The sequence below is a fragment of the Vombatus ursinus genome, unplaced genomic scaffold (genome assembly GCF_900497805.2).
Source record: "Vombatus ursinus unplaced genomic scaffold, bare-nosed wombat genome assembly UNPS02014864.1, whole genome shotgun sequence".
Classification (NCBI taxonomy): domain Eukaryota; kingdom Metazoa; phylum Chordata; class Mammalia; order Diprotodontia; family Vombatidae; genus Vombatus; species Vombatus ursinus.
This window is the reverse complement of record NW_020954642.1, coordinates 14,500,835-14,523,037: the sequence shown is the minus strand read 5'-3', so window position 1 is coordinate 14,523,037 and position 22,203 is coordinate 14,500,835. Positions and strand designations below refer to the sequence as shown.

The 22,203-nt window shown below is 36.9% G+C and overlaps 1 protein-coding gene across 1 annotated transcript in view; it reads left to right on the top strand.

Annotated features, from left to right (window-relative positions):
- LOC114027949 (cadherin-11) overlaps positions 1-22,203 on the top strand; it is a 210,847-nt gene that overhangs the window by 178,366 nt on the left and 10,278 nt on the right. The window contains exons 8-11 of the mRNA XM_027842096.1: positions 4,201-4,454; positions 9,891-10,027; positions 10,668-10,801; positions 11,629-11,746. Of these exons, the coding sequence (XP_027697897.1) occupies positions 4,201-4,454; positions 9,891-10,027; positions 10,668-10,801; positions 11,629-11,746 (643 nt within the window). The remainder of the gene's footprint in view (positions 1-4,200; positions 4,455-9,890; positions 10,028-10,667; positions 10,802-11,628; positions 11,747-22,203) is intronic.

Below are 22,203 nucleotides of genomic sequence, written 5' to 3'. Positions count from 1 at the left end.
CCCATTCTTCACTCTGGATGTAATTGGATGGTTGGTTGAGCAAAGGTTGTCACTTGTTTTCAATGCATTCAGGGCATAAACACACAGTGTCTCTACGATCTTGAAACATTTAAATCACCCCATGGAGCTCCAACATTGCAAATGAGCTCCCTGCATATGATTAATCTGCACATTCTTCTCCTCTAATTCAGTGTGTTTATTCCAAGTGAAGGAACAATTTTCTAAAAAGCAACCATTTAAGATTAAGGTGGTGGCTACTGTTATTTAATTTATTAAAGAACCTTTGTCTCAGCTTGTACTACACGGTTTGGAAATTCAAAGTAAAAAGTAGGAAAGTTATTAAAAAAACATAAAGTGAATTTCAATCAGCAAACATTTAAATGCCTAATACTTACTATTTTATTGGCCACTTCCTGCGCTATTCACTCTAAATATGAATGTAAAAGTGAGACAGTCCCTACCCTTAAGGAGCTTACATTCTACCAGGAAGATACATTGGATTCACAGATAAAAATAGGATAGATTGTGCAAAACATTTAATACAGTGACTTTTTTGAGGGAGTAGAGATAGTAACAATTTGAAGATTTAGGAAAGGATCCTTGAAGGAAATGACCTTTAAGCTGAGTTTTGGGGGGAATAGCATGTTTAAAGGATGGAGATGAATGGGGAGAGAATCAAAGAATGGTAATGGGAAGTCACTTGTTTAAAGGCCTAGAAAAAGGGGATGAAATTCTGTGTGCAGAGAACAGCAAGTTGGCCAGTTCAGTTGAAACATATTGTGCATGAAAAGAAAGAATACTCCACAAGCTGGAAAAAAAATTCTCTGGATTCAGTTTATGAACGGCCTTTAAAACATAGATGTTGAAAAAAAAAAAAGATGTATTTTATCCTAAGGAAGAAGGGAGCCACTGGAATTTCTTGGGTAGAGAAGACATTGTTGGCCTGAACTTCTGGAATTTTATTTTTGACCATTGCCTCTACAATCAACAAGCTATGTTATCTCCATGTTGTTTATCATCTCTGGGGAGCAGTTTCCTTATCTACAAAATGCAAAGGATAATACTTGTACGGTCTCCCTTATGTATTTGTTTTAAGGAAAGTGATTTACAAATATTTAAAGCCCCAGAGAATTGTTCTACTTTGCCTGTACTTTTTATCCAACACTCCAATCACCATTCTTAGCCAGTAGGGATCATAGGACTTGGAAACTCAAAGATCATCTAGACCAACTGCTCTTTTGATAGATAAGGAAACTGAGGCTTAATGAAAGGAAGTCACTTACCCAACATCATAGAGAATAAGAGTGAAAGAGTCAAAATTTGACTTGGCATCATCATTCTTGCACTTAAATCTTCAAGTCTATATACTCTATCAGATCCCAGATGGCCAATATGTTTTCCTCCTGAGAAAAATTGGATACTTGGGGACAGAGGAAACGATTATGTAGATCAACACCTGGAAATTAAACAAGAACACCTTGAAGGGCTTCACCTGACTGTTTGATAATTGAAGATTGGTTTTCTTTTCCTCAAATAAGTGTTTAAGAGAGCAAATTGTTATTAAAAATATCTATTATCTATCTAAATTATAAGGCAACAATTAGTTCTTAATGAACCAGTTAATATAATTTAATATCTGAAGCCCACACATTAAATTCTTAATACCTTTATAACAAGCTAGGGTGATTACGGGATATATAGCTTTTGGTAATGAGAACATTACCTTTAGGGAAATATCCCCCCCTGGAAAAGACCTGAGAACACTGAAAGGTAGAACTTATAATGTCAGAACTCGAAAGAATCTTAGACTGTAGAATGTTAGGACATAGAAGAAAAGAGTATAAGAAAATATATAAAATATTGGAATAATTGACCAAAAAAGGGAGGAGTCAGTCAATTAGCATCAGTACCCACTACGTGATGGAAGCCATTGTTATTCCAATTAATTAAGAAACATTTGTTAAGTGCCAATAATATATCAGTGTAACAGCCTGTGAGTATACAAGTATAAAAATGAAATTGCTTTTGCCCTCAAGTAGCTTCCATTCTACCAGGGGATAGCAAACATGTGCATATGTAAATATGTATGCCCTACAGTCATCTTGGTGCCATGCTCCTGCCCTCTGACCTCCACCTGCAGCCTGGAACTCCAATTCCAACTCCATCCATGTGCCCTGGGCTTCTGATTGGTGAGCAGCAGCCATAATTAGACTAGTCATTTGACCCACAGGTCACCTCCTGACATCTTTCCATCTCTAGTTCTGGAAACAGGAATCATAATACTTCCATTCCTTGCAAGAGTATATCAATCAATTCTCCTATGACTCCATTCACTCTCCCACGGCTCCCCTTCCCAAAAAAACCTCTCCTAGCCATAAATTCCCTTCAAACATAGTCTTTTCCTATGAGAAATAATCTCATAGAAAATAGGTATATATACATGCATATATATATATATAGTATGTATTTTTTTTCTATTCCTTGCATTTATCACAATGTCTGGCACATAGTAAGCACTTAATAGATGTTTTCTCCTCCATTATTTCATGAAAGGCCTCCTTCATGAAGTGGTACTTGAGAAGGCCTTTGAAGGAAAGCAAGCATTCTATGAGGTAGAAATTAGAAGAAAGGGCATTCCTAGCATGGAGGATGGCCTGTGCAAATGGCAGATGCCAACGTCAGTCTATGAGGAACAGCAGTTTGGCTAGAATGTAGACTACATGATGAAATACTTTACATGATGAAAAATATTATAAGATCTGTATGGAAAGATAGGTTGCAGCCAAAGTGTGAAAGGCTTCAAATGCTAAACAGAGCAGTGTATGTGGTTTTTTTTTTCCCCTAGAGAATAAGATTTCTGGAGCAGGGAAGGGACGTAGTCAGACCTGTACCTTGGGCATTTAAAGTTAGCAGCTGATTGGGGGATGAATTATAGTGGGGACAGACTACATATCAGGAAAACTATTAGAAGGCTCTTCTAATAGTCTAATCAAGATGTAGTCAGGGCCTAAACTAAAGTGGTAACTGTTTGAATGGAAAAAAAAAACATATAGGTATGAAATATAATGTGGGGATACAATCAACAAAGGAACCTGGAAACTGATAAACTGGTTGTATATGGTGAATGAGGGAAAATGACAAGTTCAAGATGACTCTGAAGTTATGGACTTAAGTAACTGGAGAACTCATTGTGGGGGGCAGATAGGTGGCACAGAGAACAGAGCACTGGCCCTGAAGTCAGTAGTTCAAATCTGGCCTCAGACCAAATACTCTTGACACTTACTAGCTATGTGACCCTGGGCAAGTCACTTAGCCCCAGTTGCCTTAAAAAAATCATTGTGGTCTCAGAAGCAAAATTATAAGAAAAAAAAAACATAGTGGTGGTTGTTGGGGTTTTTTTCAGGGAGGCAGCAGTTCACAGTGGGAAGACTTAGGTTTTAACATGTTTAATTTGATGTTCTTTGACACATCCAGCTATAGATGTTCAGCAGGCAATTGGTTATGTGTTATTACAGCTCTGGAGAGAGATGAGGCATAGGTATAAAGATTTGAGGGGTACTCTGCATAGAAATAATAACTGAGATCATAGAAGCTGCTAAGATCACCAAGGAAGAAGTGTAGAAAGAAAAGAAAGCATGAGATAGAACTCTGAAATGTACCTAACCAAAGAAAAGTAGTACACACACTATAAGCCAGAAAAAAAATTAAAAAAAATGAGAAGGAAAACATGGATGTCTAGAACCAGGAGACTTCACTGTCATGAAAACACAGCAAAGAGAAAGGGGTAATAGTTTCAGAAGCTAAGTTTTGAGATGATGCCAAAAATGTTGCATGTGTATATGTGTAGAGATATAGACATATGTGCATACATCTATATCTATCAATATGTCTTTTCATATATATGTATATATATATATATATATATATGTTCACAACCCAAGAACACATCCCATCTAGTTGAGAATATAGTGCCTTTTATAATAAGCTGAATGTGACCAACCCTCTAATTAGATGGTGAGTAGATAATATAATTGAAGACGCATTGGAAATGGAAGCAATGGGCCTAGGTTTGAGCTCTGGTTCTGATATTTACTTGGGTAAAGGACATCACTTTTCTGAGCCTCATCTTTTTCATCTGTAAAATGAAGGACTTACAGCATTTTCTAATGCAATGATGCATGATATTCTTTCTCTTACCAGCCCGTAGATTTTGAAACCAAAAAAGCTTACAGTCTAAAGGTGGAGGCTGCAAATGTTCACATTGATCCTAAGTTCATCAGCAATGGACCATTTAAGGACACAGTGACAGTGAAGATTGCAGTGGAAGATGCTGATGAGCCGCCAATGTTTTTAGCACCCAGTTATATTCATGAAGTCCAAGAAAATGCAGCTGCTGGTACTATTGTTGGTAGAGTCCATGCCAAAGACCCTGATGCTGCCGGTAGCCCCATCAGGTATGTCTATGCTCTAAAGCTTGTGATCTCAGTATACCAGGTGCCGGCAGATGATTTGGGGGCTATTGTTTGAAGAGAAAATAGCAGAAATTGGGCATGTGTAAATAGATTCTTTGGGGAAATTGACCTCAAGGCTCTCAAGCATAAGGCAAGCTAGTATGATAATACTCGAGGGAATATTGGACCCGGACTTAGGTGACATGGCATCTGATTCTGTTACTAACTAGGCCCCTTTGGCAATGACTATGGGCAAGGAATGCAACTGTTCTGTTTGGTATCATCCTTAGTTGTGATAGTGGGTAAGATAATACTTACCCATCCTATCTCTTAGAGCTCTAGTAAAGCAAAATTCATTTCAGGGAAGCACTTATTAAGTACCTATTGCATGCAAAAAAATGCATTGGGAACTGATGGAGATATAAACTTAAGCCAAGATGCGGTTCTTGCCTAATGGATCTTATAGACTCTGTAGAACATGGGATACAAGACTAGGTAACTACAATGCACAGTATTTCATTAGTTGGCCATAAAGCTACAAAGTCCTGTATAAGCTTTGAGTGGGTAAAGGTCACAATCAAAGGGAAGGAATCACAGAAGGCTTGAAACAGTAAGTGGCATTTGAGTTGGACTTTAGAGAATGATTGAGAATTCAATGAGAAAATAAAGACTGGTAGGACATTCTAATAATTAGAATGAACACAGAACCAGGAAAGTACAGATCTGGGTTTGATGGATACAAAATTCATTCAGTCTGCTTGTACTAGAGAATGTGTGAATAGGATTAGTATAAGGCAAGTTGGGAAATGTGGGATGGTACTATCTTATGGAGGTTATTCAATGCCTGACCAAGGAGTGATGATATTAGTGATAATACATGCAATCATATATATATATATGCATATGCATATACATATATACACATACATATCCATACACACCCCTATATACATATATACATACATGCATACATACACACACATGTATACACACACATATATACATATATGGGAGTGAGGGACAACACAAACCAAAAAATAAAAATGAAAGCAAAATATTATTTTTAAAGTTCTATTGTCTAAGAAAACAAACTTGAAATGAAGTTTGTTGTCGTAAAAAGAAGGGCAACAGTTACTTTGCTGGATGTTGGTTTGGTTAGGGTTCTGTTAAAGGTGTAGGCTTAGTCTGGATGTGCATGGATAATTGGAGAGTTGGAGAGAAGCCAAAACAGAGGAATAAATGAGTTAAGATTTGAATATGAAAACTAACAGGCTTGCTTAAGAGATGAGGGTTATAAAAGGTAGAGAACACTGAGAAAGGTCTTTAAAATCCTCTGCATGAAGACAGTCTCAATTTGCAAATCAGAAAATGATGTTAAGATGCAAGAAAGGGGTGGAGATCACACCTAAGGAAAAAAAAAATTCAGACTCGTAGAAATCGATTGCAGGGTATGCATGCTAAAATCTCCTTGGAAGGACTTTTCCTAATTGAGAGGATATTCGTCTCCCTTGCCTAAAAGCATGGGATAATCCATCAGTAACTCTAACCCCTTTAAAGAACTTTTCACTTCTCCCCATGTGATCTTTCAAACAAGTTTTCCCTTGGCAAAAACGCCATGATGTACAAAGAGAAGACTTACTGGGGAGCATGGCTTTTCTTCCAATATTTGATGAAATGCTCTTCTTCTTGCTCTGTGTGTTCCCAGAAAGCAGACATGTGAATGAAAGTTGTAGAAAGACACATATCAGTTCAACATATATTTAGAGTAAAAAGGAAATAACCAGGCCTGGGGAATTGGAGGAGGGGGGCAATACTGAGGAGGAATTGAGTTCCTTGTCACTGACGGGGGTAAGCTGAGGTTGAATGATCACTCACAAGGGCTGTTGTAGTAGGGAATCTTGTTCAGATGTGGGTTGGACTAGATAAGAGCTGAGGTCCCATTCGATGTTGAGATCCTTTGATTGTGTTCCTAATTACTTAGGTCAGGTTCTGCATGGTCACTTCTTTTCACAATTTCTATAACCATAATTGTGCATATTCCTTTCACTCTATTGTGTACTGCAGTTAAGAATCCAAGTCCAATAGTGGATCGAATTTAATATCTAGATGTTCCATCACTGCGATGCCAAATTACTGGCTTATTATTGCTGTAGAGATATTACGGCTTCCATTAAAATTGATTCCTCAATTCAACCAGTATATATTAAGTACCTGCTCTGTGGGAAAACACTGTATTACAATGGGAAGGGTCCTATATTTGGCATCAAAGGACCTGGGTTTGAATACTCAGTCTTCCATTTATTATTCGTGAGACATTGGTCAAATCAATTAATCCTACTCTGGGCCCTAGTCTCATTATCTATAAAATCATCATTTTGATTGACTCTAACATCTCTCACAAATCTAAATCAGTATTCCTATTATACTTTGTGTAAGGTACTGGGGATAGAAGGACAAATACAAAGTAACCCTCAATGTCAAGAAACCTACAGTCTATTAGGGAAATATAACATGCACACAGATAAGTAAATAGAAGATAATTTCAGATGGTAGACAACATTTAGAAGTTGGTTTCTCAGAAATGGTTTTGTAGGGAAGGGGACAATTAAAGCAAACCTTGACAGAACATGAGTGTGACATGCCCTCTGGATTATTCCTCACAGTTACCCACATTTGGAGCCCCAGGAGGTGGCCAGTTCCCCTAATTCAGGTGATCACTATGTGGATGGCCATACAAACTAAAGTAATTCCTGAGCTCTCCTTAGTGTTCTTCATCTTAATAATGAGACAGTAGACTTACTCATCTTTTAGCAAAGACATTTACTAAGATAGCAAGAAGAGTTAGTACAAAATATTCCCCCCAGAACTTGTGGCATGTGCACTATCAAATACACACAGTATCTCTAGGAAGCACAGGGTCAAATTTACATGGTAGTGAGGTATATGTCTGAAGGAAAAGTATGGCAAAGGGCTAACTCACAATTCCTGGAACTGGAACTCTTGTCTCTCTTCATAGGTTGTTCACGTAGTTCCCTTTGGGGACAGGGTCTCTACCAATCTTCTCTGACATGAAAGGTCACGATCTCTGAAGCTGTCTCTTTCTTTGAGTGATTGTCTACATTCTTCTGCCCTTGTCACATCACTCTACTCCTTGCTGAGTGCATTGTTTCTCTCTGGTACAATATCTCTGGTGACATGGTCAATTTAATGGGGGGAAATCACTTACATTAGACAATCATCAAAACAAAAGATCCAAACCCATGACTCCTCATTTGTGTCCACTTCTCATACTCTAACCCTACTCTTTATGTATTCACTATGTATTCATACCTCATGTCCCCCAACTAGACTGTCAGCTCCTTGAGGGCAGATATCCTGTCCAATATCATCTTCCCAGTATGCTCCTTGGAGCTATAGAAATGTGTTTTTTGATGAGTTAGTTCTTAGAGTTCAATAAAAAGAGCCCTTTCGGATACAGCTTTCCTATTCTCATTTTCTCTTAAGGGCCAGGGCTGTCAACTATTTTTAGGGAATGAATAATTCATCCAATAAGTCTATTAATGGCCTTTTCCTGAGTACTATTGTAGGGAAACAATTAATATGAAGGAGTGTTTTCTGACCCAGTTCACTTCTTTATCCATTTAGATTCTGCAGCTTACTCTCAAGTTTTCTAGCCAAGTGCGGCATCTAAATTCAAAATGAATGTGGGCCAAACACCTCCCTTTGAATCACAGTATCCTAGCATTTCGGAACTGGAAAGAATCTTAGATCACAGATTGTTAGAGAGGCAGTGTGATAGAGTAGATTGAAGAAAAAAAAAAGCGCTAACTGAGTCAGGAGATCTGGATTCATTTCCAGCTCTGAAATTTAGTTGTTGGAGTGCCATGGAAGAGATGCTTCCTTTGAGTCCGAGTTTCCCGATCTGTGAAATGGCTAAAATGATACCTGTAAAACCCCACTCTACCATGTGCTTATCATAACTAAACGTTACATAAATATAATCTACTACTGGTGCAATTGCAGGGTGTCTCAAAAACCCTAGTGCAGTTTTAAACTTTAATAAAATTAAACTTTTAGTTTAAAAATTTGAACTTAAGCATTAGTAAACTTAAAACTGTACTGGGACTTCTTTCTAGGAAACCCTGCATAGCTGAGTGAACAGGACAGAAAGTCCGTAAATACCTCACTGAAAGGTTAATTTAGGGATGTAAAGTTTCCAGGGGAACCACTGAGATTGGAATTGACATGTTCATAGTAGTATATCAATTGTTAGAATTGAAAAGTACTTCACAATAACAGAATGCTAGACCTGGAAGGGCCCTTATGACATTATCTAGTTTCACCACTTCATTTTACAGATAAGGAAACTGAGGCCCAAAGAGATCAAGTTACTGAGAACATACAGTGAGTTTAGATGGCCAAAGGCTCTGAATAATAGGTAAGCAGAGTAGCCAGACTTAGAGCCGTCTGACACTATTCATGGGCTCATTCCTCTTCAGAACTGAACTACGTGAATAGGTCTGAAATTAAATAGCATTAGCATAAAATTTTGTTAGCATCTCGAAATGAATAAAGATAAGGAGATTGATTTTAAGGCCATAATGAACCCTGAGAGATAAATTTAGATAAATTTGAAATTATTTAATGTGCCGTATGCTAGAAGCTGGCAAAAGCTGTAGAATTTGTGATTTTCTGAGTAGTTGGGGAGTTAAATAAACTTGTTTCCTAAATTCATCTTCATAAATATTCAGGTGATGGATGGATATAGTAAATATGGAGAAATATGCAATTATTCATTGCAGTTCTCAATCAAATATGTTGTGTCATTTTCTTTCAATGTATTATAGAAGTAGCTTTAATGCTACAGAATGTTTTCTATAGAAAGACATACATAATAAAGTAGGGGAAATATGAAACTACATAGATTGTAAGAACTCTGAAGGTAGTGACTATGTCTAAACTTTTTTTTTCCCCTCAGAATCTAGAATAATACTTTAAAAACAGTAGGACATTAACATATGCTTATCAAATTGAGTTGAATCTCATAGGGTCAATGGCAGGCCATATGACCTCTCTGAAGTCAAAGCTTTCTTCTCTGTAAATGGAGGGGGAGATTAGACAGTCTCTGAAATGCCTTCTAGTTTTACCATTTTGTGTTCTAAGACTTATTCCCATTCTGACATTCTACTTCTAATGTCTTACAGATCTAACAATCTGTGATGTAAGAGCTCGCCCAATGCTGCTGTTCTATTTTCTAAAATCCCTTCTAAATCTAATATTCTCTGTTCTGTACTCTAACATTTCTTCCATCCTTAATACTCTTGTGATACTAAGGTAATAATCCAAAATGTTAAGTTAAATCTAAGGCGGTTCAAACATTACAACATTAAGCAGCCTGAGATGGGGCATATTTAAAATCTTAATTTGTGTTCTGCTTAGATATTCAATTGATCGGCACACTGACCTCGACAGATATTTCAGTATTGGTCAAGAAGATGGTTTTATTAAAACCACAAAACCTCTGGATAGGGAGGAAACAGCCTGGCTCAACATTTCTGTTTTTGCAACTGAATTCCGTAAGTACTCTTTCAAGAGTTTTTGAATGGTCTTTAATGAGGATTATATTCCTATACACATCTGTGCACTAATTTTTAGTGAACAGCAATATTCTAGATAGCTACAACTAAAAGGTTTTTTTTTTTTATTTCAATCCTAAACATCCTTGTTCCTGGGTGGATGGGGGCAGGGTATACAAAAAGTGACAGGTCTTTTCTGTGACAGAAATGGGTACAAACTTAACAAACTTAAATCTTGTAATATTATTTGAATGAATTCCTATGGGCTGCTCTCATATATGAGTTTGTCAAACCTAGAGCCCCACCTGGATCATTCAAACCACATATTGTGGGACCCTTAATCAAGGGTCCTGAGCTACTTGGGGGGAAGATATCTCTCCTTTGAAATTGAATGTCTACATCAAATAGTCACCATGGTGAAATGAGAGTATATTGCTTTTTTATTTGCAAATAGTAGTTTAGAACCCTTTTGCCCACAGCCCACACCAAGCATCTCAGATGACAACCCTTTTCATGAAAGTTTACTGTCTAGAGGACAGATCATTGGGGTTAATTGTATGGTAAGCTTATGGAAAACCTTAAGGAAATCAATGGAGGCACTCTGCCTTGCCTTTTACTGTGCATATATTTTTTCTTCCAGACAATCGACACCAGGAAGCTAAAGTCCCGGTTGCCATCAGAGTTATTGATGTCAATGATAATGCTCCCAAATTTGCAGCCCCATATGAAGGCTTTATTTGTGAGAGTGACCAAACAAAACCTGTTTCTAATCAGGTACATCCTACCTCAAGCTATTGAATAATGATGAATGAAGTTCTTTGAAAGGGTTTGATGATTCTTTTGACTTCCTTTCATTATTAGAAAGAAAGGGATTCTGAGTCTTAGTTGACCCATCAGCAATATTTTTCATTTGCTAAAGTTTGATGTCTATTAAAAGGGAGATGAATTTATTCATTTCTTTCCTGGTCAGACCACATCTAAGGGCTGGTTTCTTATTTTGGATTTCACATTTAAATATGGGTGTGGACAAGCTTTAGAGCATCCAAAGGAGTGTAATCATAATGATAAGGGGACTCAAAACTACATCATTTTTAGACTAGTTGAACAAACTAAGGGAATTTTAGCTTGTAGGAAAGAAGCCTTGGAGGAAGTGAGACAGTTATCAAATATATAAAAGATCATTGTGTGAAAGAGGGATTAGAATTATTCTGTAAAGATTCAGAGAGTAAGACTGAGATAAATGTGTAAAAGTTACAAGTAATTAGATTTCACTACAATATAAAGAAGACTTCTTTATAATTAGATCTTGATGAAGAGTGAATAGGATGCCCCATGTGATAAGAAGTTCCACGTCATTGGAGTTCTTTAAGGAGAAACTGGGGTATCATAGAAGCAATTCCTTAATTGGATTGGGAGTAAGGAATATAGGGTGAAGTAGATGATACTGTTTTGGTCCCTTCCAATTCTGAGATGTTGGGATTCCAGTTAAAAGCATTGAGTTTGGTAAGACTCATAGTACATGGGAGCTTAGTAAAATTCATCAAGTGATGTGTTCTTCAAACATGACTTGTCCATAGGTCACTTTTTTTTGCTTTTTACAGCCAATAGTTTCCATTAGTGCTGAAGACAAGGATGATACAGCCAATGGACCAAGATTTCTTTTCAGCTTACCTCCTGAAATTGTCCATAACCCAAATTTTACAGTCCGAGACAACAGAGGTTTGTACCAAAGTTCACTTACATTAGTATTATATGCCTCCCATGAAAGATTAAAAAAAAAAAAGATTGTTCTGTTATAGAGTACCTAAATGCTGAATAATCCTTTGTTTGTTTGTTTGTTTGTTTTGCTTTCTTTTGTTTTCAAAACCAAAGTCTCTCACTGAGAGCATGGTATCTAGAAGTAAATGACTCTTGGTTTTAAGTAAGTAAAGACAAAAAGACTTATGATTTCCTTATGGTCAGCATACCCTTCACTTCCACAGATCACAACCCCTCCCTTCCATAGTAGACAGTGTCATAAATTTCATGGTTTCATGACTGGGGATAGAAAAAGAACTAAGGCATATCAGTTGAAGGACCTAGGGAAGTTTAGTTTGGAAAAGAAAAGACAGAGAAATACATGCAGACTTTCTTCAAAAGTGTGAAAGGTTACCTTTTGGGGGAAAAAAAAACTAGACTTATTCTCTTTGCAACATAGGCCACTGGTCAAGAATATTGTAAAAGAAATTTCTACTTATCCATGACTTGGCTTAGATAATGTTTGGGTCTCTTCCATTGCTAAGCTTCTATGATTCTTGGTTGCTGCAGTCAAAAATTGAATAAATAAATAAATAAATAAATAAACATTCTTACCTGGTGGTAAACCTTCTGGTGAAGGGCTCTATGCACTTAGGTAGGCAGATCTCCAAATGACAGACACCATTCCATCTTTGGAATCATCCTTGAAGGTTTTCCGGGTTGGATGGACTTACCAAAGATTATGCTGCACTGATGGTGCTTTCAGGGTCACCTCAGTCATAAATTATTACAGAAGAGGTTCCATGAAGGACCACATTGCCCATAATTTTTTGTTTGTTTTGTTTGTTAGTTGTTTTTTTGTTTGTTTGTTTGTTTGTTTTTTTTAATGCTGGATCTCTGTCACTAAGTAGTTTCATGAACTTGGGAAAATTACAACCACATTTTCTTCATCTGTAAAATAGAGCATTGTGTGGTGGTAGGGAGAGTTAATGACACTTGCCCTCTCTTCAACACAATGATCTTGGGAGATCCAAAGCAGCTAGATGACACAGTGGATAGAGAGCTGTACCTGGTGTCAGTAAGACCTGAGTTCAAATCCTGCCTCAGAGACTTACTAGCTTGTAACCTTGGGCAAGTCATTTAACTTCTACCTGCCTCAATTTCCTCATGTATAAAATGGGCATAGTAATAATACATCTACCTCCTAGGATTAATGTGAAAATAAACATGGTAAAATATTTATAATGCATTAACTTAAACCAATGTATGAAAATCATCTGTTAATATTATCACTAAACTTGTTATCAAAATCTCTTACTAGAAAACATTATCCTAGTGCAAGAGATTATTACAATAATTATGAGTAGTTAAACTTTCCTGAAATGATTCTTTTTGTAAAGTGAACACCACTTTTTTGATACAGATAATTGACCTTTTTCAAATACTAGTTTGATACATTTGGATTTTTTTTTTCCTACACAAAATTTATTTTGAGCAGGACACATCTATGATGCTATCTGAATTGACACCAAGGACTATTTAGGATATAAATCCCAATGATCACCAGCCTGAATATATGAAACCACCTCATATCAACTTGGGAGAGGTGGTCTCTCCATTTCTTTATCTATTTCACCTCCCATGTCTCATATATATTTATCTTTCCTATTAAGAACTTGCTATATTTCTGTAAAGCAAAATGCCTTTACCAAAGGAAGTCACCCCATTATTCATTTTACCAAAGGACAGACTGGCTAGTTGTTTGTGAGAATTTCTTGGTCTGCTATTATGACTACTGTAATAAGTATCAATAGCACTTTTCTAATAAATTGGCATACACATATTAATCTAGCTGAAGGGATGTCATGTGAAAGAGGGATTAAATTTGTTCTGTTTGGTCCCAGGGATCAGAACTAGAAGGAAAGAGTAGACATCGCAAAGTTGAAAGATTTCAACTTGATGGGAAGGAAAAAAAAAACATAAAAGAAAGTACTAGTAATCATCTATACAGAAATGGAAGGGGCTGCCTTACCAGAACAAGTGTCCTTTTGATGCAAAACAGATAGAGATTTGAGGTGTTATCTCTGCTCAGGTCTGAGTTAGACTAGGTTTTATAATTAAGTACTTCTACTCTCCACACCTCAGTTTCTCATATTATGTACTTTATAGGGTTGTGAGAGTTTTGAAACTCAAAGAATTTGAGTTTTATTGTTAATTATCTATAGGATATCTATAGGAATTTATTTTTGCTTGTAGTTTTGTCACAACTCTTAAAATTGGACTCAATCCCCACTAATAGTTATTCATTAGAGAGTGTAAGTCAGCCAGTGCCTTCCTTTTGCTTATAAATAAAGTAATCCTGAACTAGAAACTCCATTTTGTGGAAATTGCTAGGTGGGTTTTTATTTTTATTTTTTTAAAGAAAAAATGACTTTATTAACTGTGGCAAACCATTAATGAAAACTCTAGTGTTTGGTGCTATTATGGAGCTTGAAAGTGAATATAGTCCTATAATTATCATTTAAGAGAGTTCCTTTCTACTGGGCTCCTGGAAGTAATTACATATTGCAGTAATCCAAAAGAAGTAATCACATTCTCCATCTTATTCATAGACAACTTTGTTACCAAACCTCTCTGTACCGACTATTTCCCATTGAAAACATAAGATAATGGGTTAGCTCATGCTGAGCTAGTACATCCCGTCCCTTCCTTGCTGAGTGTTTACTCTTATTATACCATGTAAATAAACAGCATTTTGTTTGCCTGAATTCCACATAAGCATTTGGTATCTTGAAAAATAAGAGAGCAAAACCATTTTAATGCATACAGGTCTTTTTTCTTCCTGCACCAACTCCCCCTCCTTTCCATCCTCTCTTTAATCTTCTACTGTTCTCCACACTAATCTTCAAAGGAGACTCAGTGGGGAGAATCAGAGTAGAACACTTAGATGCCTATTCTCCATTCAAAACCATCATGGAATCATACTTTTGTGTGTGTGTGTGTATGAGCTTCTGTATATGTGCACACACAGGTAAAGAGAAAGTCATGTAGAAATACCATTGGCTGGTAGAAAGAGCTTGGCTTCAAAGCCAGAAAACTATATTTTATGGAAGAATAGTTGTGAGAATTCCTTGGCCTGCTATTATGACTAGTATAATAAGTGTCTAAAGCACTTTTTTTTTTCTTTAAACTCAATTGGCATTTCCTACCTATGTGACCTTGGAAAAGTTGCTTGACCTTCCTGGGCTTCAGTATCCTTATCTGTAAAACTGACATATTAACCTAGGTAGCTGAAGTACCAGCTCTTGATCTATGAGCCTGTGAACTTTCTGATCTTCCATGTCCTTTATAAAATGGGGGTAGTGGTATTTATATAGTCTCCCCCACAAGGTAGTTGTGAAGAGATTACCCAGCAGACCTTAAAGCACTAGCAAATGTATGCTACTCATTTAAAAAAAAATGAGTGCAGACTTTTGACTTTGACAGTGTGAGGGACTCCAGGAATGGAAACTCCATTCACAGATGAAGGATAGCAGCTGCTCTGCTCTTAAAGACATTAAGAAGCTAAGTGACTTATACCTGTTAACAAAGCTAATACATGTAAGAATCAGAACTTGAACTCAGCTCTTCCTGACATAGCTACACCAAGTTACTTCTCTCTGCTGTTATAGTTTCTCTAAATGTTAGCCTTATGTGACATCCTTTCCAAATGGTAATCTTCTAGAGGTAGCTAGGTGACACAGTGGGAAGACTATTGGGCTTGGTGTCAGAAAGAACTGAATTCAAATCCTAATAGGCAAATCTCTCAAACTTTCTGCCTCAGTTTCCTGATCTGTAAATTCAGATAATAATCACACCTTCCTCATTGTTGCTTTGAGGGTCAAATGAGATAACATATAAAGCACAAGATGATGATGATGGTGGTGGTGGTGATGATGATGATGGTGATGATGATGATGATGATGATGATGGAGGCAGGATATGTATGTGTATGGAAACATTGAGGCATGATGTTGTAGTGAAACAGATTTGACTCTAGACATGAATTTGCTTTTTCACCCTGGGCAAGATACTTCATCCCCCCAGTGGATCTGTAAATTAGGCTGAAAGCTCAATCTAGGTCAACAGCAAACAAGCAAGTGAAAAAAAAAAAGTGATGTGACCTTAGGTGTCAGATATAGAAGGATGGGATTCAGAATTAGGGAAGCACTGATGCCCTTAATGTTCTCTCTCCTAAGCAGATCACATCTAGAATATTTTGTTCATTGATAGGCTTCATGTTTTTCAGAAGGATATTAATAAGCTGGAATGTGTCCAAAAAGGGCAAACAGAATGTTTAAAGTCATTATACTTGTCAAGGGTCTTTCATTGCCTCTTATCTCATTTGATCTCATAACACTTAGTGATAAATAGATCCAAATTGAGTGATGAGAAAAATGAGGCTGGAGCTCAGTGACTTCTTTTTAAAAGTCGTATAACTACTTAATGAGTTTCCTGACTTCCATTCCTCTATTTGTTCTGCTAAACCATACTGACATGAGTCCTGAGAGTTGAGAGTAGACATTTGCTTGGACTTTAAGAAATTGTTCTTTTGTGCTTAGTATCTGAATCAGCAAAGGTGAAATATGGCAGCAGAGATGACTTTAAAATAGAAAATATACTTAAGGATTTGATGGGGCTGGAGGGGTTGGTGTCTAGGGGCCCTTGCACTCTGACATTCTGTCTTTTATGTTCCCTTCTAACTATAATATGTCATGTTCTAAGTTCCTTTCCAGCTCTAACATTCTAGAATAGTTAGGTACCATTCTATTTGCATACATGCTAGAGTCTCCTTTTAGTTTTAATGGTCTTCATTCCACTTTCAAACTCTCATGTTCTCAGATACCTTCCAATTCTTAAGTGCCATGCTTTTCTATACAAGTTAGTAGGAAGGAAGATTGGTCCTTAGTTGTGTTGTTGTTGTTGTTTTAATTTATTAAGTGAACATTTCATATTCTTTCTCAACATTCTTTACATTTAATTCTTCTCTTGATATAAATACCACACTTTATATTTTAACTATTGTATGACCATAAGCAAGTCACCTTATCTCTTTGGGCCTAAGTGGGAAAATGAGAGAACTGGACAAGATGACCTTTAAAACTTGTCCCAGCTCCTACATTCTATGAGTTATGTCATAGACTAGGAATTATGGTTAAGTCCTGACTGGGCCACTGGGGCCCTCTCCCATGATTTTTCTTGGTTTGAGTCTATTCATTTTTATCATCAGACACAACATACTGAACTCCACCATCAAAGATAGTTGTGAAGGATTACTGAAAATGAGACTGTAAAATGTGTCATTATAACAGTCTCACTTTGTGAGAATGGAATGAGAAAGTGTTTGCAAAAAAAGTGAAGTTCACTAATTATGAGGCAAAACTTTGTTTTGGCAAAGATACTTTTAACACATATGTCAGAGGCTTTTTACTGATATGTAATGCATAAATCATGGTTCATTTTCCCTTCTGGTTCATTTGTCCTTACACGAGTGAAACCTGGAAACATCAGCAGATAGCTTTCCTGAAGAGTGAACATGAATGAACTCACTATTCTGCTTGCCTAACCCCACCAGGTGGCACCTGGAAACACCCATCCCCCAAAAAATGCCTAAAGCATGGCAGTTCATTCCCCAGAAGGAAGCATTCCTTCTCATATTATCTTACATCAAAGAGGTTTGATTCATTATTGTAAAGTGCATAGCAAGGTCTCATATCCAATCCCATATACAGTAGAAACAGAACAAGGCAAACAAAAACAACAACAAAACCTCTCTTTCCTTTCTGGTAAACATCTACTTCCCCACAAGGATGTACATAGTAAGCAAAACATGAGATTTATTTGAAAGCTAGCAGGTATAAGTCTAGAGGACAAAAGATCATAGTATTTATAGCTGGAAGGAGTATTAGAGATAATCTAATCAAAGATTAGATTTATTTTACTAATGAGGAAACTGAGGCCAAAAGAGGTGAAATGACTTCTCCGAGTCATAAAGGTAGACTCAAAGACAGAATAGGAACCAGTGGTCTGTAGTTTTTAATGACAGGGCCCTGTCTACAACACCCTGGGTATATGAAGGGTTATTATAAAAGATACAGTTGAGTCAAAATTCTGGATTATGAATGGCAGCCTATAAAGTTTGAATTTTATTCAGTGGATACTGACTAATCACTGAAAAGTTTGGAGCAGTAGGAGAACAGAAAAAATAAACAGAGTCCCACCAAGTTATGGACTTAGTTTCTGGATTGAAAGCACATTCAAAGTATTTGCCATTTCCCAGTTTACAGGGCATCCCAGGAAACCTGTGTGTTCTGTGAGGGACAATTTACAGAGATGAATTAGAGGCAGAAAGAAAGCATAATTATTTACATAAGCTAAAATGGAGAACATTAAAAGACATCTGCCATTTTGATCTGCCAACACATCCTTGTCCATATCGGAGCAATTAAAATAAACTTTCACAAGACCATCTTGGCTGTCTTTAAATTATACAAGCAGAAGACCAGAAGTATCTCAGTATGCTATTTGAGGCTGCTCATAAAAAAGATGTCCTCAATTTAGGGGGAAAGAAAAAAGATAGTTGCCAAGTGGTCTAATCATGGTAAGCTTGATTCTGCTGCATGGGCTCAGCCAAAATCTTCTCTAAATGCTCACGTGTAACTGAATAAGCAAGGCAGACTTAACCCTAGAAATAATGGAATTGACTTAGAAGAATGGAGTAGGAAGGCACACTTTGGGGAACTGTGATATCTATGTGCATACATGTATACACACATGCAATCATATACACACGTGTAAATACACACATATACATTCTGAATAGACATACATGTATATGCATACCCACCCCATTATATGTGTGCATATGTGTATATGTATGTATATGCATTCTTGTATATGTGTATATATGTGTGTATGTGTGTGTGTATGTATGTATGTATGTATACATATACATTCCAGGGCAGCTAAGTGGCATAGTGGATAGAATGCCAGGCCTAGATTCGGGAAGACTCATCTTCATGAGTTAAAATATGTCCTCAAACACTTAATTGCTGTATAACCACTTTGGGCAAGTCATTTCATCCTGCTTGCCTCAGTTTCTTTATCTGCAAAATGAGTGGGAGAAAGAAATAAATCACTCCAGTATCTCTGCCAAGAAAACCCCACATGTTGTCATGAAGAGGAAGACACAACTAAAAATGACTAAACACAACATATGCATTCTGCATGTATATCTGCTTATGTGCATACCTGCATATGTATATATAGACATATGTATGTGCATTTATACCCACTTACAAATGGGAAATCTTCAAAGAATCCAAGAATTCCAGTTTTATAAGAAACCTCAAAGGCCACTTTAGTCAATCATTCAACAATAGTTATTAATAACTATCACTTATATGGCGTCTACTATGTACCGGGCACTGTGATAAGTACTTAGAAATACCTCATCTGATCCTCCCAACAACATTTGGAGGAAGCTGCTATTGTTATCTCCATTTTACACTTGAGGAAACTGAGGCAGAGTTTAAGTGACATGTCCAAGGGGACACAGCTAGTAAGTGTCTGAGGCTAGATTTGATTTCAAGTCTTTCTTACTCTAGGCCCTTCTCTTCTATTCACTGTGCCACCTCAGTACCTCTAATTTATTAAGCATCTATTATAGAGCAGGCACCATGCTAAGAGCATGGTCTATGACTTTCCTTTATGAATGATCATCTAATATCTATTGGAAGACCTCTATTCATGAAGACCTCCCTACTTCTTGATGTAAGCCACATCATTGTTGGACAGCTTAATTTTTGAAAATTCTTCCATATAGTGAACCAAAATCTTCCCATCTTCAGTATATCCTCATGCCTCCTAAACTGTACTGTGGCCTATTTGAAATAGTCCTAATCCTTTTCCATTTGACATCTCCACAAATTCTTAAAGATCATAGTCATGATCCTCTAAATCAACTTTTCTCCAGACTAAGCATCCTTCTGCCTACAACCAGTAATCCTATGCCGTGCCCTCACCATCTTAGAAACACTCTTCTCGAAAACACTTCATCTTGTCCCTCCCAAAATTTGATGCCTACATCTGAAACCCTACATTTGATTCTTCACTATACTCTCCCCCTCTGGGATATGCATTATCTTCCACAAAGTAGGTGCTGAATAAATAATACTCAAATGCATGCAAGGCTTTTATGAACCTGAGTTTCAACATAAAGTGTCCCTTTGCCCTAACATCAAAGATCATATGCATCAGCTCTTTTATCTCTGCATTATTCAGATATATCAGAATGGTGCAAGTGTCAAACTTTAAAACAATATAAAGAAAATAGAGAGATCTATAGGTGGCAGGGAGTGTGGCAGGTAGGCTGATAAACATAATTAGGAGAACAGAATGTAGGTCCTATGAGGAAAAGTATAATGAACAAGGATCATTTAGCCTGGAAAAGAAAAAAAAAAACAAATTAGCAACTAGAAAAGAAAAAGCATGGAAAGAGATCATACACTGACTGTCAAAAGACCTGGCTTCTGGCCCATGTTTTGCCACTAACTTGTCATTCATCTCTGTAGACAAATCACTCTCTAGAACACAGTGAGTTCACTGATAAACTGAAGAATTCGGACTAGGTGATGGCTAAAGAATTTATTATTTTTGTATCAAATATATAAATCATTTTTATTTGTTTATTTTGGTAATGATGATCACTTCCTTTGTTTGAGGTTAAGAATCAGCTTTTTATCATATCCTTAGGATTCTAACAAGAGGAAGTAACCTTGAAGTTCAGGAGGAGAGATACTGGTGGGACATAAGAAAGAACATTTTAGCATTTAGTACTGTTGTGTTTGAGCCTGAATATCTCCAAGAAGAGAATAGCCTCTACATTGGGTGATACAGAATTAGCTACAAGACTAAAGAGAGGATTAGAGGTAGGATAATCCTTCAAAGTTTCATCAAGCTTGAAGAGTCTAGTAATGGCTCAAGAAAACACAAGTCTCCACTTTTAGATGATCAAAAGAAAGATTATTCAGACTAGAGGAGGATACTCAATAGATTCTAGACAAATCTGTACCATTATGCAAAGATAAAGATGTTGATGTATTGGTATTATAGAGTTATGCTTTGTATTGAAATTCACTTTTACTACATATAGAGTTAATCAACTATTAAATCAATTCTAAAATCCCTTCCAGTTCCTACATTCTATATTAATTTCAAATCAACAAACAAATATTGAACTCCTTCTATGTGTAGGGCAGAGGGCATGCAAAAATGAAGAAGGATGTCAATAGCGAGACTGAGAGAAGAAGTAGAGAGGAGGTAGGAGTTAGAGAATCTATACTGTGTAAGTGGTAACCTCTACAAAAACACTGAGGCAGTTAGGTGGCACAGTAGATAGAGTGCCAGACCTGGAGTCAGGAAGATTCATCTTCCTGAGTTCAAATCTCTCCTCAGAAACTTACTAGCTGTGTGACCCTGGGCAAATCCCTTCATCCTGTTTGTCTCAGTAGTCTCATCTGTAAAATGATCTGGACAAAGAAATGGCGAACTACTCTAGTATCTTTGCCAAGAAAATCTCAAATGGGGTCACAAAGAGTCAGACATTACTGAGATGACTTGCACAGAGTTGATAGTGGGCAGAGATCAGATGGCAGTCTAGTTTAACTGGAACATGGCATATGTGAAGGGGAGTACTGCAAAATGTGGCTGAAAATAAGAAGAAAATGAATAATATTTTCTTATCAATATGCTTCCCTAGAAGCATATTAGCACACTCATGATGATGGCAAGAATGAGCAGTTTCCAGCAAATAGCCAAACCAGCTTCTCTAGAAAAGATAATGAAATCAGATGATTGCCAAACTGAGAGTTTGTTCTTAGAAAAGATTTCCTCACCCTAGCAAACGTGTGAAGACTGTGAGGTTAACTGGTGTGGAAACTCTAACTTCCAATTACAACTAAATATTTTAGGTCATCAGATTGACCACTGAAAAATAATGACCTCCCAACTCACTCTCCAATCTGAACCTGAATTATAATTCCCTCTTTTGAATGAAAGAATAAATGAACAAATGAAGAGGAAAATGCACAGTTTATATGAAGTATTTATTGTCAAGTCTCATGCTAAGCACTGGTATTGGCACTTCTTACCTCTTTCTGCATTGCTTCTAAAGATCTAATATTGCATGCATATGGGTACATCCTCTACTAAATCAGGTTCAAAACCCATCCATGAATTAGTAGTAGAAGGGAGCTTCCTAATTTGCAGTCTCTCCTAACTACTACTCCCAACACACACACACACACACACACACACACACACACACACACACACACATCCTTTACAACAATTCATTAACTGATCATCAAGCTTCCAGTGATAAATTTACAGCTCTTAGC